General features: G+C 42.7%; 1 protein-coding gene across 4 annotated transcripts in view; it reads left to right on the top strand.

Annotated features, from left to right (window-relative positions):
* Nucleotides 1-14,695, top strand: part of pacsin1b (protein kinase C and casein kinase substrate in neurons 1b) — an 18,616-nt gene extending 3,921 nt beyond the window's left edge. Inside the window, exons 1-10 of one of the 4 annotated variants that reach the window (XM_019858302.1) lie at nt 1,655-1,767; nt 5,765-5,869; nt 9,278-9,434; nt 9,508-9,743; nt 9,946-10,101; nt 10,282-10,457; nt 10,539-10,659; nt 11,561-11,685; nt 12,095-12,291; nt 12,473-12,582. In XM_019858302.1, the coding sequence (XP_019713861.1) occupies nt 5,810-5,869; nt 9,278-9,434; nt 9,508-9,743; nt 9,946-10,101; nt 10,282-10,457; nt 10,539-10,659; nt 11,561-11,685; nt 12,095-12,291; nt 12,473-12,582 (1,338 nt within the window). In that variant the 5' untranslated portion in view covers nt 1,655-1,767; nt 5,765-5,809. Of the gene's footprint in view, nt 1-1,654; nt 1,768-2,048; nt 2,593-3,233; nt 3,637-5,764; nt 5,870-9,277; nt 9,435-9,507; nt 9,744-9,945; nt 10,102-10,281; nt 10,458-10,538; nt 10,660-11,560; nt 11,686-12,094; nt 12,292-12,472 lie in introns of those variants that run through there. The other 3 variants (XM_019858275.1, XM_019858293.1, XM_019858285.1) reach the window with 3 other exon arrangements.
* Nucleotides 14,696-15,350: the final 655 nt, after the last annotated feature.

The raw sequence follows: 15,350 nt of genomic DNA, 5'->3' as shown, positions 1-15,350 counted from the left end.
GCCATGCATGTTTTTGGAATGTGGGAGGAAACCGGAGTACCTGGAGAAAACCCACGCAGGCCCGGGGAGAACATGCAAACTCCACACAGGGAGGCCGGAGCTGGCATTGAACCCGGTACCTCTGCACTGTGTGGTCGACGCGCTGGACAACTGGACCACCAGGCCACCATTATTATTATTATTATTTTTGTTATTATTGGTGTTGTTATTGTTTTTATGACAACCTGATGTTCTAGAGAGAAAACAAGTGCTGGTTCAGGATCAGCGCAATAATCGTAAAGTTTACTTGCATCTCTGGTTGAAAAATGAAACAGAATTAAACAGAAACCCTTCAACTTGAATGTGCTGTCCAGACCTGTGGACATCAGCTCATTTTACCATGACAAAAAAGCAGCCAGAGTCCATTTCAAAATTGCCTATCAATAACCAAGAGACAACTCGAGACTTGAAGCCATTCTCTACTCTAATTTGTGATGTCATAAATTAGCTCCCACAATGGCAGGATGGAACCCAGAGGTCACTTGGAGCGATCCCACCCACCCTGAAGTAGAAATCTGATTAGAAGACACGCAGATGGCCAGAACATCTGTCTGTGATTGAATGTGTGTGTTTCATCTCAATTAGACATTACACTCAGATAATCAATGAATGAATCCATCAGGGGTTAGGTTAGGACAATTACATGTATTGAGCTTCGTGGGAACGGTTTAAGAAAGCCCAGTTTGGTGTGGAAGAAGGCATTCATAGCTGAAAGTCTCAACATGGTTGCTGCGACTGGATGGTGAGCAGTCCAGAGTATCCAACACCTCTCTCCCAGACTCAGCCAGGAAAAGCCCCTGCTCACCTTCCATCCCAACACTCTGCACTGGTCACCAGCCAATTGCGTGGCACATTTAGACAAAGGAACATCCACACTCACATTCACACTCATGGACAATTTGAAGCCTTCACTAAACCTAATGTGCCGAATAATAATAATAATAATAATAATAATAATAATAATAATAATAATAATATGTCAAATCAAGGGGCCCGGTGGTGCAGTGGTGAGCGTGTTGACGTCACAGTGCAGAGGTCGTGGGTTGGATCCCAACTCCGGCCTTCCTGTTTGGAGTTTGCATGTTCTCCCCGGGCCTGCGTGGGTTTTCTCCGGGTACTCCGGTTTCCTCCCACATTCTAAAAACATGCATGGCAGGCTGATTGAACACTCTAAATTGTCCCTAGGTGTGAATGTGAGCGCGGATGGTTGTTCGTCTCTGTGTGCCCTGCGATTGGCTGGCAACCGGTTCAGGGTGTCTCCCGCCTACTGCCCGAACACAGCTGGGATATGCTCCAGCACCCCCTGTGACCCTTGTGAGGATAAGCGGATCAGAAAATGAATGAATGAATGTCAAACCAATGTCACCTATGTAGTGCTTTCCAGGACACCCAAAGCCACCCCTGCACATTTCCCGTCAGAAAAGGCCAAGTCATGACAATTCTCATACATCCCTCTCCACATATGATTCTCAACCGAAACGATGGTGACTCAGCACCAGGTCATCCTTCTTACTATTTGTCTCTCCTCTGTGTTCTTCCTCCAACTCCCTGTGACTCTCCTTTGCTAATTATTGATGGCCTGATGTGTCTTTGCGAGGAAATAGCAAAGTTCACTCTTGCAGTGTGTGCGTGTAGGTGTGTATGTGTGCATGTGTGTGTTGAAGGCGTGTTGCATACTGGCACGGTGGATGGTGAGCAGTAGCGGCGGCGGCGTCAGGAATACTTCAGGTTCTGTATCTGTTCTCATCCAGTGTCTGTTTTTTTCTGTTATATTTATGGTAACTGCTGCATTGTGAACTTGTGGCTAGCAGGTCGGCATCACAGTTCTGAGGTTCCAGGTTTGAAACTTGGCTCAGAGATCTTTTCGTGCATGCTGTTGTAATTGGCATATCCACACAATTTCATGTCTTTTGGCGAAACTTGTCGGGTCATGCTTTTGTTTTTTTTTCTAGATTTCCAAGGGCCACTCGGGAGTATTTTAATTTTTTCATGTGGGGTAAATTTTTTAATCCTTAAAATAGTTATCAGGGTACACAGTCTTCCAAAAATTGGTGACTTAAAAGGCCTTTTGCAGAGATTCCCAAGAGATTTTATGCTCTGCCTGGTGCTGCTCAGGCCCTAATGAAATATTTAATTCCAGTAAATTAGTCCAATGGCTAAAAACTCTCATTAGAAATTGCAAGCAAGGAGAAGTAATGCTAGCATGCTGGTGCACATATGGCAGCGTACATCGCAATCCTGAACTGGCAAAATTCAAATTAGACCTTCCCACAAGTATTTTTTTTTTTTATTGTTATGGGTTTGAATCCCTTGAGAAGTAGTCCTACTATAAGAGCCCACGATCAATTTGTGTTCCGAAATATCATTAGCGTGGCGGCTTGACTCTCTCTCCATTTTATGACCACCGTATATCTCTCTCTGCATGCCTTGTATCTCTCCAAAGATTGCCTCCGCCCTCTGTGTTATCAGCTTCTCAAACACTGCCTCGAGCTTCAAATGACCTCCGCTACGGTTTTTCATGCTGTGCGTACACTCCAAAGACAAATTATCCTGGTGGGTAATAGTTTTAGTTATAAAGCTGGATTTAAACTTTAGGTCTAACTGCCCAATTCCGATTTAATGTTAGGTATATCCGCCTTTGTGTCCATGCATGTTAACCCGCTCGTCTCTGTCATGAGATGTGATTGTAAAAAAAGTAAGCCCATGAGGTAGCAAAAATAAGTAATGTATTTCGAGAGCCTCTTCATTAAAGGCACAAGGCTCAATGCTGAGACAAAAGAAGAACCTACAACGTTCAATAAAAAGAAAGCTGCATTTAAGAGTCAATATCAAGCAGTCCTACTTAAAAATACAGGTTTACCCTTCCAGCTCGTTTTTGTGCAGCAATCCCAACGCGCATCATACGTGACGAGCGACTCTCAAATAACGCAATAAACCCTTCAGAACTGCACAAAAAGCACTGAATACCATGTTACATTTTCCAACATCTTCTTTATGAATCAGGATTTTCAGCAACCAAAACATTACAGAGCACTGGGCATGAGTATTAGATTTTTGGTGTCATTGTCTCCCAAGATGTGACAGAAAAGAAGCCAGTGCAAAGCGCCCACCGTTACAACTACACTCAATGTCATGAATAAGTGGGTTTTTTTGAAATTGTTTTTGTTTGTTTCTATGCTGGTCCATCAAAATATAGCTTTATGTGAAAACGGTCCTTAGTGCAAAAAAGATTGTCTTAAACTGTACAGTTTGAATCCTAAAGGGGCAAACCAAAACAAAAACATGAGAAGCTGAGAGGCGTAACCACCCTTATACCCAAGCAGCAACACACCCACCAAGTACCCCCCACCACCACCAACCGCCTCATTTCTCCTCCTGTGTCCCTCTGGCTCAGCAGCCTCTGGAGCTAAACAACACAGGATTACCGCTCTCTCGCTAACATACACAAACACACACATTTAGCGCGTCCGGTTGATTCTGGTTCCTTTCCTCGCTGAATCTGTTGATGCTCTTGTTGCTCCGAATTGGAGGAGGTTGTTGTCCAAGACCACGTGTCCTCTTTCTCTCCTTTCTGCCGCCGCTAATGGAGGACTGGGGGTAAGCTTTTGTTCAGGCAGGGGGCTGTGCTGGTCTTTGTCTTGTTGAGTTGATGCCTCGAGCTCACCATATTGGTAGTTGTGGTTCTTTCTCTGAAGTGGTTTCGAGACGAGCACTACAGCCTTCATTCTTTGTGTGTTATCAGCTTGGTAACGTTGGTTTAAAAGTCGAAGAAGCCGGTAGGGCTGCGAGAAACAAATGCTTCCTCTTGGTTTGCAGCTAATGGATCAAACAAGCATGTTGTGAACACTGTCTCATCACCCGAAACCATCAAGTGCATTTGGATCACAAATTCTCAATGGAGTGGATTTTAAATATGAGGAAAATCCTCTCTCTCTCTCTCTCTCTCTCTCTCTCTCTCTCTCTCTCTCTCTCTCTCTCTCTCTCTCTCTCTCTCTCTCTCTCTCTCTCTCTCTCTTCCCCTCTCTCTCTCTCACTCCAGTGACATTGCTCTCTTGCCCCCTTCATTGTCAAAAGTGTCATGATGGTTGACCCAAATACCCACGCTGTTCCCGCCCCACCCCCGTCCACAACCCACTGATCTCCTATCAAAACACACCATTCTCTTTCTATTGTTTCCCAGCTGTCGCACTTTCCTCAAAATGTTTCTGATCTGCATTCTTTTGCTCTGTAAATTAGGGATAGGCCGTATTTGTTGTTAATTTTTTTTGAGGGTCGATACCAATACCGATGGGTCGTAGTCAAGGAGGTTGATAACCGATATTTGGAGCCGAAATTAGTTTACATTAAAAAGGAAAATATTCATGTCAAAATTTGGAATAGTACAAACACCAACACTTAACTTTGTTTCAGTGCATTTATTCACCAACTTTTCAGATTGTCATCATGACAAGATATTTAAAATTCTAAAAAAAAAAGTTTTTAAAAAGGTGCAGTGAGCTCCCAGGCACAGCAACTTGTCTTAGAAAGTTCAGTGGAACCATAAACACATAAATAACTCCTTAACCGGGCGGTATGGTGGTCTCACACGTCTGCCTCACAGTGCAGAGGTGCAGAGTTCGATTCTGGCTCCGGCCTTCCTTCGTGGAGTTTGCATGTTCTCCCTGTGCCTGTTTGGGCTTTCTCCAGGTACTCCGGGTTCCTCCCACATTCCAAAAACATGCGTGTCAGGTGAACGGAACACTTTAAATTGTCCCTAGGTGTGATTGTGAGCACGAATGGTTCTTTGTCTGAGTGTGCCCTGCAATTGGCTGGCAACCAGTTCAGGGTGTCCCCCGCCTACTGCCTGAAGACAGCTGGAATAGGCTCCAGCACACCCGCGACCCTCGTGAGGTTAAGCGGATTAGAAAATGGATGGATGGTTGGATGCTTTGTCAATACCTCAGAAAAAGAGCAATTAAAGAATATCAGAAAAAATACCGCTCGTCTATGAGCTTTTTTTGCTTGGCAGAGGTAACGTGTTTCTTGGAGAACATCAGACTTTGGGCTTTGTCATTGCAATAAACATTTGCATAATGCAGATTGTTGCTTCCTGTCTTAATGCTATGCTAACAGCACCTCTATGTGCGCTCTATTGAACAAATAATTTCTGGTATGTGAGAGGCAGGGGTGGAAGTTAGCGCACGGTGCTCTGGGAGCTTATTTGTCTGGACAATAATTGACTGGATCTGTTTAACTCTCCACTCTCCTAATTAATTTGCAACAACTGGGCTGCGTTTTATTGATGACACGGTGACACTGCAAGTTTAGGCTCCTCTTGTCCCCCAGGAAATGTCACCGGGTCGATCCCAGTGAAGATTAATAGCCGGTCTTTTCATATATTGATCTTAGCCCAAGGGGAGTAGAAACGTACGGACAGCATTTGAGCGTTCACAATCTGCTTGTTTTCTTCAGTGTTTCACCTTTAGATTGAGACTTTGTACTGTTATCACCTTGTGCGTGATTGACTGCGACCAAACTAACCCTGCAAAGTAAAGAAAATAATGCACAGATACTTTCTGGTGTTTTAAAAGCAGCTTTACCTGTGAAGGAAATATATGCATGATTGCATAAATGTCTGATATTACTCAGCACGCCGTCTTCGGGATTAAAATATGCAACGAGGCATTCGAGAGAATCTTCTTAAAATGCAGGATTTTTCATATGCGTTCTCATCTCATCCTCGCAGCGCGTAAGAGGAGCTAACGAAGACGCCATTGCCCCGACTGCCACCATGTCTGGCGCCTTCGACGAGTCAGCCAGCCTGGAGGAGAACACTGACAGTTTCTGGGAGGTGAGAAGGACGGGAAAAAAAAAAGCCTTTGGTGATTGAACTCTTGGTGAACCGACCTCATTGGGGAGCTCTGTGAGGATGGATTAATACATGTATTTATTATCCTGCAAGATATCCCAAATGATTTGTATATTTGTCACTTGCACATCGGAACGGTTTAAACACTCTTACTGCTTACGTCGGTGCGTGTCTCAAAAGTCCACTGTACACTCATAGACAGCATGAATCCCTTTTCTACACTACTTATCTTCATTAGGATCAAGGATGAGCAGGGGCTTGTCCTGGCGCACTCTGGGTGAGAGGTGTTATAGTCTCAGAGTTAAAGGGGGATACACCTAGAATTATTTCTTGATCGTGCAAGGAATTACTTACATGTGTTTAAAAATCAGTGTGCTGACTGCTACTAATATGCATCGAAAATCGCAAGTCCCCACCCCCAAAACAGAGGTCTGTTATAGTACCAAAACTGACCTGTGAAAGGTAACATGTTGCCACAAGGTATCCGGACTGCCAAAAAGAAAAAGGATAAAAAGGATTTTCAACCGTAAATATTGAACATGTTTAACAATGTGATTACCAGCCCTCGCCTTTTCCTGGCAGATCAAGGAGAACCAAAAAAAAAAATCACTCTTAAGACTGTCAACATCATTACCGGAGTGATCTTTCAGAGACAAGTGCTAACGGGGGCTTTGTTGACTTAAACAGGAAGTGGTGAGTAATGTTCAAATTTAGCTCAATTTGTGACTTTTCTAGGTTCACAAATCTACACGTGTGTTCCCTTATAATATAGAAGTCAAGGATGCAAAAGCTCGGCCATCCTCGGCATCAAGCCAGTGCACTCCATAAGGTTCAACATTGTGTGTGTTGATAAAGACATGGCATCGCCAAATAGGGTTTCAGAGCACAAGCAACCCATGAGTAACTGGAGTTCCTTCCCACCGGTCATTCATTATATATGACAGCCAACACTGTTGAGCAACAAAGAGGCGATATGGCAGTTTAGTGGTTTTGCTGTATTCCAGCAAACTGACGTAAATCTCCCGTATCTGACGTGAAACATATTAGCAACTAAAATCACTCCTAACACACCACAGGATAATCTGTGAAATAAGAGAAAAATGCACCCATTCAGCCCAATTAGTGGGATATGTGTCACTCACCTCACTTTAGGTTTACTAAAGACTAAGTCAGTGGTGTCAAACTACTTTTTACCGTGGGCTACATTGTAATGGTTGCCCTTGTAATGCTACCGGTTATGATATGTCATCCCAAGGGCGAGAACCAGATTCCAAAAATCACGGTTTGGTACATACCTTGCTTTTAAGATCGCATTTCAGTCCGGGAACAAAATGCTAAACAAACCACTGATCTTTTGTATAAACGGTTTGAGTCTGTTCTCTTCAGGAAATAGCAACATTGTCATCTTTTTAGGAAATGAACAATACACACAAGTCCAACAGGAACAATTTGAACAGTCTCAATTATATGCGATAAAAACACAAAAAAATAAATGTCATTTGAAACTGCTTTGGCTCCATTTGCGATAGCCCAAGAGAGGCGTTCGAGGGCTGAAATCCAGTCTGCCGACATTTAGTTTGACACAATTGAGAAGAAACTGCATGAGCCCTCTCACTCTGCAGTGTTCTATCATCAACACATCATTCAGTCGCACATTTAGCTGGAGCAGCAAAGGCTTCGTCTTCCAGCCTGCCGTCACTACATCACTATGGCTCACTGCATCGCAGTGCTGCTGACTCAGCCGCTCTGCCATGCCAACGATACATCTGCGGGTGTAATGCAAGCCCTTGTGGAGTTCATTTCATAGCATACTAGCTGATCACTCGAACCTAAGCAAATCCTCCATACTGTCACACAGATCAGAGAGTTTTACGCTGTGTCTTTTGAACTGGAAAGTTTTTTTTTGCTTTGTTTTGTTTATTGAACATATAGAACATACAATACAATAACAGATTGACAAAAGTGAAGGCAAGTAAAAATTATAAAAAGAAAAGAAAAGAAAAATAATGACAGACATCATCACAGTTTTATGTTCAAAGGAGTAGGAAGAAGTACATAACTTCTCTTGTCCTACCCCTTGTTATGTAACAGTATGTGAATTGATCTTTTTTCAATACAAAGAAGAAAAAATTCTACATATCATCAAATACTTTTACCCTTATGTGTACTGTACTTATCTATTTATACACCTTTCGGTTTGTATATATATACTCATTCTTTCTCCTTTATATATATAAATTTTCTCATATGCATTATAAATACTGCATTTCTTTAATACATTTAATAAATTGATCAATGTAATTCTGTTGAATTACTATATTTTATAAGTATATCAAATTTATCTTCTTAACTCTGATTTGTGTTAAGAAGATAAATAAATACAATGAGAAAACTGGAAAGTTTTCTCATCTGTATGCTCAACTTGTTCTTCTGGCTTTAGCTCCATTTTTTTTTCCAATGTATTACCGTGACACTTCCAAAAGCCAGAACCAATTGAGTTTATTCCAACTGAGCACCTAAAAGTTGAATGGTCCTTCGGACACAGCTCTTAGTGAATACAAAAACATCTGTTCCGTGCTTCATGTTCTTTGTCTTTTTTTGACATTTTTAGACAATTGTATGCTACCAGGGTAGCATGGTGGTCAATTGGTTGGCACGTCTGCCTCACAATGTGGCGCTCAGCACAGCCTTCTCGTGTGGAGTTTGCATGTTCTTTTTTCCGGGTGCTCCGGTTTACTCCCACATTCCAAAAACATGCGTGGCAGGTTAATTGAGCACTCTAAATTGTCCGTAGGTGTGATTTTGAGTACGAATGGTTGTTTCTCCATGTGTGCCCCGCGATTTACTGCCAACCAGTTCAGGGTGTTCCCCCGCCTCCTACCCGAAGACGGCTGGCATAGGTTCCAGCACACCCGCAACCCTCGTGAGGTCAAGCGGATCAGCTAATGGATAGGTGGATGTATGCTAGCAATTCTGGGAAAGGTTTTGGGAAATACCTTATTCTGCATTTTTGTCTTGACTGTGCCGTGGTGCGCAAAAAGTTCGATGGGTTTGGTGCAGAGAAACTTGAGAGGAATTTTGAGAGGGTTTTGTTAGGATGTGGGGCTAATTTGAGGGGAGAAGGATGAGTGGTTGCTCTCAGGCAGTACGGTTAGGTAGTAGGTTTGTGGTTTGGGGTTTCCGTTTGGTTTACAGGTTACATTTAGGGTTATGGTTAGGTGGTTCGCTTGTCAGAAGACTCGAAGCTGTCAAAGTTTTAAGCGGTCCATCTGCAAACGTTTGCCTATTTTCACTTCCTGTTAGGTGGCTGTGACTTACGACAGTCTTCTGGCAAGATACAGGTGTCCATATTGTCACGCCTGATTTAGAATGTTCTTTTCTATTGGAAAGGTGGGGAACTACAAGCGTACAGTGAAGAGAATTGACGACGGTCATAGGCTCTGCAATGACCTCATGAATTGCATCCAGGAGCGAGCTAAAATCGAGAAAGCCTACTCCCAGCAGCTGACTGAGTGGTCCAAGAGATGGAGACAGCTGGTAGACAAAGGTCAGTGGCGTCTCAAACTCAGAGGTCTACAAAATTTAAAACAACACTAATACTTGCCGTCCCTTTGCGCCAGGTCCTCAGTACGGCACGGTAGAACGCGCTTGGATGTCGCTGATGATGGAGGCGGAGAAGGTGAGTGATCTTCATCATGAAGTGAAGAACAGCCTGATGAGCGAGGACTTTGAGAAGGTGAAGAACTGGCAGAAAGAATCGTACCACAAACAGATGATGGGAGGCTTTAAGGAAACCAAAGAGGCAGATGAGGGATTCAAGAAGGCCCAGAAGCCCTGGGCGAAAAAGTTGAAGGAGGTAATTGAACCCGAGGTACACATTCCTGTCTCAGAAAATCACCTGTGAATAAAAGGCAACTGGACGTTTCCTGGTTTTGGTGGTAACAAGTTCTTGGTTTCTTCTCTTCAACAACCAGGAAATGCAGTTCCTTCAGATTTGACTGTTTGTGGTGAACCATTACCTGATTGACAAACTTTTCTTTTGTCATTTTTCCCGTCAGCTTGAGGCCGCCAAAAAGTCATACCACATGGCATGCAAAGAGGAGAAGCTGGCATCTACCAGGGAGGCCAACGGCAAGAGTGAATCCTCAGTGACTGCCGACCAGCTGAAGAAACTCCATGAGAAAGTGGACAAGTGCAAACTTGATTCACAGAAGGTGAGAACATTCGCAAGATTCTGTGATCTAATGAAAGACACAAACACACATTTTCTTAAGAGCAGAAGCTGTGTTATGTTCAACTTCTGCTGATCTCTGCTGTCCTTTGACCGTCACACCATTGAGCAATGATTCATTGCTTGTTTTTTTTTTTGTTTGTTTGTTTTTTTTAATCTTCAGGCCAAGGACAAGTACGAAAAAGCTCTAGACGAGCTCAACAAGTGCACACCTCAGTACATGGAGAACATGGAGCAGGTCTTCGAGCAGAGTCAGCAGTTTGAAGAGAAGAGACTGTGCTTCCTCAGGGAGGTGCTGTTGGACATCAAACGCCATCTCAACCTCACAGAGGACCAAAGGTTTGATTCATGTGATAACTGAGTCCGATATAGCAACCTTTATTTACAACTACACTCTGATCCCTTTCTGTCTTTGCACAGTTACGCATCAGTGTACCAGGAATTTGAACGTGTCATCACATCAGCCAGTGCTCAAGAAGATCTACAATGGTTCAACAACAACCATGGCCCCGGCATGCACATGAACTGGCCCCATTTTGAGGTACCGTCCTTGTGTCGGGCTAAGCCGGGGGTCGGCAACCCGCGGCTTCAGAGCCGCATGCGGCTCTTTAGCACCGCCCCTAGTGGCTCCCTGGAGCTTTTTCAAAAATGTTTGTAAATGGAAAAAGACGGGGGGGGGGGGCGGATATATGTTTTTGTTTTAATGTGGTTTCTGTCGGAGGGCAAACATGACACAAACATTCTTAGCGCTTTCCAATGCTGTAAAAATGTGAAGAATAAATATTACATTTCAACATTTCTGTCAACGAAAATTTGCGTCTCAGCCTGTGACACACGTTTCTATTAGCAGGACGGGATGCCAGGCAGGTGGCTGTTGTGAAAAAAAAAACTGCGTTTCATTTACCATTCACCGACGGTACTAGCAAAGAATGGGAATCTGGAGGGCAAAGAGAAGCATTTTTAAACGGCCCACGTGAGCTACGAAAGTTAACACGCTATAAAAGTGTGTCCCATGCCTCGTTCATCTCAGGGGCCATTATGGCTGTTGCTCATTATGGCATGGGTGTGTAAGTGCGTGCGTATGCGTGCGTGCGGTAACGGGGTGATCGCGGGAGGCTGGTTGATTGAAAAGTAGATCTTCGGTCAAAAAAGGTTGGGCACCCCTGCTCGAGAGGATGCACTGCAGGTGAAAAAAAATGTAATCATGAAGGCTCATTGTGTATTTGTAGCCAACTTAGTCATGTTGATAGCAAGCTAATATAGCTCATATAGCTACAAATGGCATGTGTTGTCTTCAGTGTAAGGCTTTTAATTTTTTGCGGCTCCAGACATATTTGTTTTTTATTTTTTTGGCTCTTTCAACATTTTGGGTTGCTGACCCCTGGCCTAAGCAATTCATCCGATGGGAGCGAACCAATCATTTCCACTGGTTTGTTTTGCAGGAGTACAACCCAGAGCTTACCCACAGCATCACGAAGAAGGAAAAGTCAAAGAAAGGCAACGATTCCATCATGCTGACCAACGTCACATCAACAGTTGATCGGTCCCAAGCTGGAGACCAGGGCAGGTGAGAAAGTCTTGTTTCGGGGATCCTCGGTTTATGACAGAGTTCCTTAGCCCTGGCGGCACTGAACCATAATTTTGAAAACCTAAATGGAGTGTGCCATGACTTACCACCATCTCATAATTACAGTAAATGTCGGCCATGTGTGCCCACGCAATACCAGTGACCTTCGTGATGGCGTACCAACCGCAATTAGATGTGGAATGGTGCTATGTTAGGTGTAGGTTTCATTGATTGGCTGACAGAGAATTGATAACTATAGTTGACACAACAAGGACAAATCTGATCAAAATGTACCATTCCAAAGTGAATGCCACTGGGTAAAAACATGGCTTCTGTAACATTGAATTCAAAGGTTCTGGGACAATAAAAGTCGCTTCTCCTTTGGTCTTTGATTCTTGCGTTCTTTTAGCATGAGCAGCTACGAGAAGAACGAGGCGCACAGGGCCTCGAACGAGTGGTCAGACGAGGACCAGACAGCGCCAAACTCGGCCAGCGACACCAACGGCGGCGCCAACCCTTTTGACGAAGACTCGGCCGGTGGTGTCAGAGTGCGGGCGCTATACGACTATGAGGGCCAGGAGCAGGATGAGCTGAGCTTTCAAGCAGGTATGTGTCACATGGTCACCCACGGTGTCCTTGGTTCATAACAGAGCACCTTTGCCACTGCGGTGAGAGCACCCAACATTTTTAAGTCAGAATATGCCATATGAACCGAGGATGCCTGTGCCAGAGTGACTATTCATTACTTCTTACACTGTCGTAAAACTGTTTTACATTCTTGATGAAGGTGACGAACTGACAAAGCTGGAGGAGGAGGACGAGCAGGGCTGGTGCAAAGGTCGTCTGGACAGCGGTCAGCTGGGTCTCTACCCTGCCAACTACGTGGAGCCGATCTAACACTCTCACCGCCGCGGACGCCTGGAAAAACTCTGAACTGAACTCAATCGTGGATACACATTGACCACCTCCGCCTTTTCCGAGCACCTAAACTTGGTTCCTCCATTCCTGGACCATGCGAATCCTAATTTTGCATTTTTATGATACGATCTTCAAAGCGGTGCCTGGATCAGCAAGAACGAGCTATGCATTGTGCATTCCATATATATATTGACGTTGTTTTGGGTTTTTTTTGTAACCATCTGGATGCTTGTACAGTGTTCATGCCTCATGAGTTTTCTGTCATTGTGAGTTATTGATATATCTAGCCTTAAAGGAATAGTCTAGTTTGAGATCATGCGACAGACACACCCAGACAGACACTCACATTCACACCTATGTACAATGATAGTAGGAGGGGGCCAAGATTCAAATCCAGAACCATATATATACTGTAAATGTGAGGCAGACCTGCCAACTACTAGGACATCTTGCTGCCAATCACTTACCATCATAACTAACCAGCAAAAATGAAAATGCAAGTCAACACTTGACATGTTAACACTTTTGTGTACTCAACACACAGGGAATTTAGCAGGTTTAGTATTTTTGTGCTATGGCAACCGGGTACAAGAGATGTTTGTTTTTGTGGCAGTAATTTCCAAGATTGTGATTAGTTTTTTCATTTATTCTAACATCTAGCAGGCAAACATGGTGAAGATCGGCAGACTCCGAAATGTTTTCAAAATACTCGAGGTTCACAATGCAAATACAATCGCCACCTCGCGTTATGACACAAAAGAGTTATCACGCCTTAGCCCGTTTGCTGTGTCTGCAAAGCTTAGCTAACCAGGCACTAGAGGTTGTCAATACCTGTATTAGCTTTGTGATCCTAGCAGTCTCATGCATTGTATTGAGTCTTAATTGACCCAACGTTGACCCAGCTATGGCAGACCATGTTTTACATCTTTGTGCTCAGCGAAGCTATCCAAGTACAAATGAAGATTTTTATCACAGCACAAATGTACACATGTATTTGGTTTTTACTCATTTTTCCAACATTTAACACCAGATGTTTTGGTTCTTTGGTGGACCATAAAATGTTGGTAAACCCAAGAGACTTCTTGCTTCTCCCTGAATGGCAAGAACAAAGAGAAGCAATACTTGCTCGCAGTTTGCACATTTTTTTTTTTTTAATCTTTGTGCTGAGCCAAGTTTATCAGCATACATTTCCACGATGCTCATCCCGCGATTCCTTCCTGGCCTCTGCATGCTTTCTCCTGTGAAATATTGTCACAACTGTGGCACAAATGTACTGCTATTGGGTATATCTACCCATTCCAACATCTAACCAGAAGTCTTGAAAACGTTTGTGAAATCGATTGCTTTTTAACTCTCACTAGTAGTCACCTAGCATTACATTACTACATACAGTTCTTTTAATCCAGCAATGTTTTAATACAAAGAGCGCAGAGGAACAAGACTTGTGGGCAGGTAGCTCATGTTTTCAACCTTTGCACTAAACTAAGCTGACCAGGATATAGCCGTCATGCACTCACAGCAGAGACGTGAAAAATCTAATAGGAACAGCACAAATGTTTTTAATTTTCTGCACATCTCATGACAGATGTGTTAAATCTCTCCGGATTAAAAAAAAAAAAAAAATATATATATATATGCGAAGTTTGTAATGCTGACATATAGCCCACCTAACATGCTGATGGAACAGTAAGGGTAGGAACATACACCTGTACCTACGGTAAGCAGGAAATTTCTCACTGGAGAGACAGTCACATTTAACGAGGGTTGAAAGGTTGTAGCCCATGTTGACTAATGATTTAAACAGTGTGTGTTCTCGCACATTCTAGACTATTCCTTTATTGCTTTTCCTGACATTTTACCCTCTCTCTTCATGTGCATTTGGGAGTGGCTCAAGAGTCAATTTGTTTAGGCTTCTCTTTGGGGTGAAATCAAGCAAACGGTGAACCGTATCACTTTACCTAAACAACACATCTTTCATCTTTCATTCAGACCAAACAAAGTATCCCAAACTGGTCGGGTCCCTTAATGGCTCATCTCTTAATTTTGAAGGCTGGGGGTCTGAATAAAAATCCTGTAAGCTGTGGCACTTCAAGTGGGGAATTTCTTTTCAAAGGGCTTTCTGAGGCATGCATTCTGTGTGGAACATGACTTTGTGTACAGTATATGTTGGCTATGAAATAATGGAAAGGGGGTTTTAAGGTAGCCTGGCTGTCAGAGGGATGGTTATGTTTTAATTGTTTTGGTTGTTTGTTTAATTTCATTTTATTTTAATTCTTTCTAATTTTTACTTTTAGTTTTTGTTTTTCTTGTCTTCAGTTTGAACTTTTAGGGTTTTTTTTTGTCAGGTTGTATTTGTTTTTAATTCGGTTTTACTGAATTATTTTTAAATTTTATTTTAATTTAATGTTGTTTGGATTCATTTTATTCCGTCTTTATTGTAGACCGTTTTTGTTCCTGTTTTATTTTTATTATTTATTTTATTAAATGTTTGTTTGATGCTGTTTTCTAATTTCTGTGCTGTTTTTTTTGTGATTTGATTTCATTCGAGTCTATTTGGATTTTTTTTTGGTATTTCATGTCATTACTTTTAGTTATGAAATGTTTATTTTTTGGTTTTGTTCTATTTTTGTATTTTTTCTTAATATTTCGTTTCAGTTTGATCTATTGTATTTTTGGGTTTCTTTAACTTTTTTGTTGTTGTTTTTATTGCCGTCTTTTTCTTACGTTTTATTCTATTGATTTCAATT

The sequence above is a fragment of the Hippocampus comes genome, unplaced genomic scaffold (genome assembly GCF_001891065.2).
Source record: "Hippocampus comes isolate QL1 unplaced genomic scaffold, H_comes_QL1_v1.1 scaffold17, whole genome shotgun sequence".
Taxonomy (NCBI): domain Eukaryota; kingdom Metazoa; phylum Chordata; class Actinopteri; order Syngnathiformes; family Syngnathidae; genus Hippocampus; species Hippocampus comes.
The sequence above is the reverse complement of the archived record's forward strand: the minus strand, read 5'-3'. Positions and strand labels throughout refer to the sequence as shown.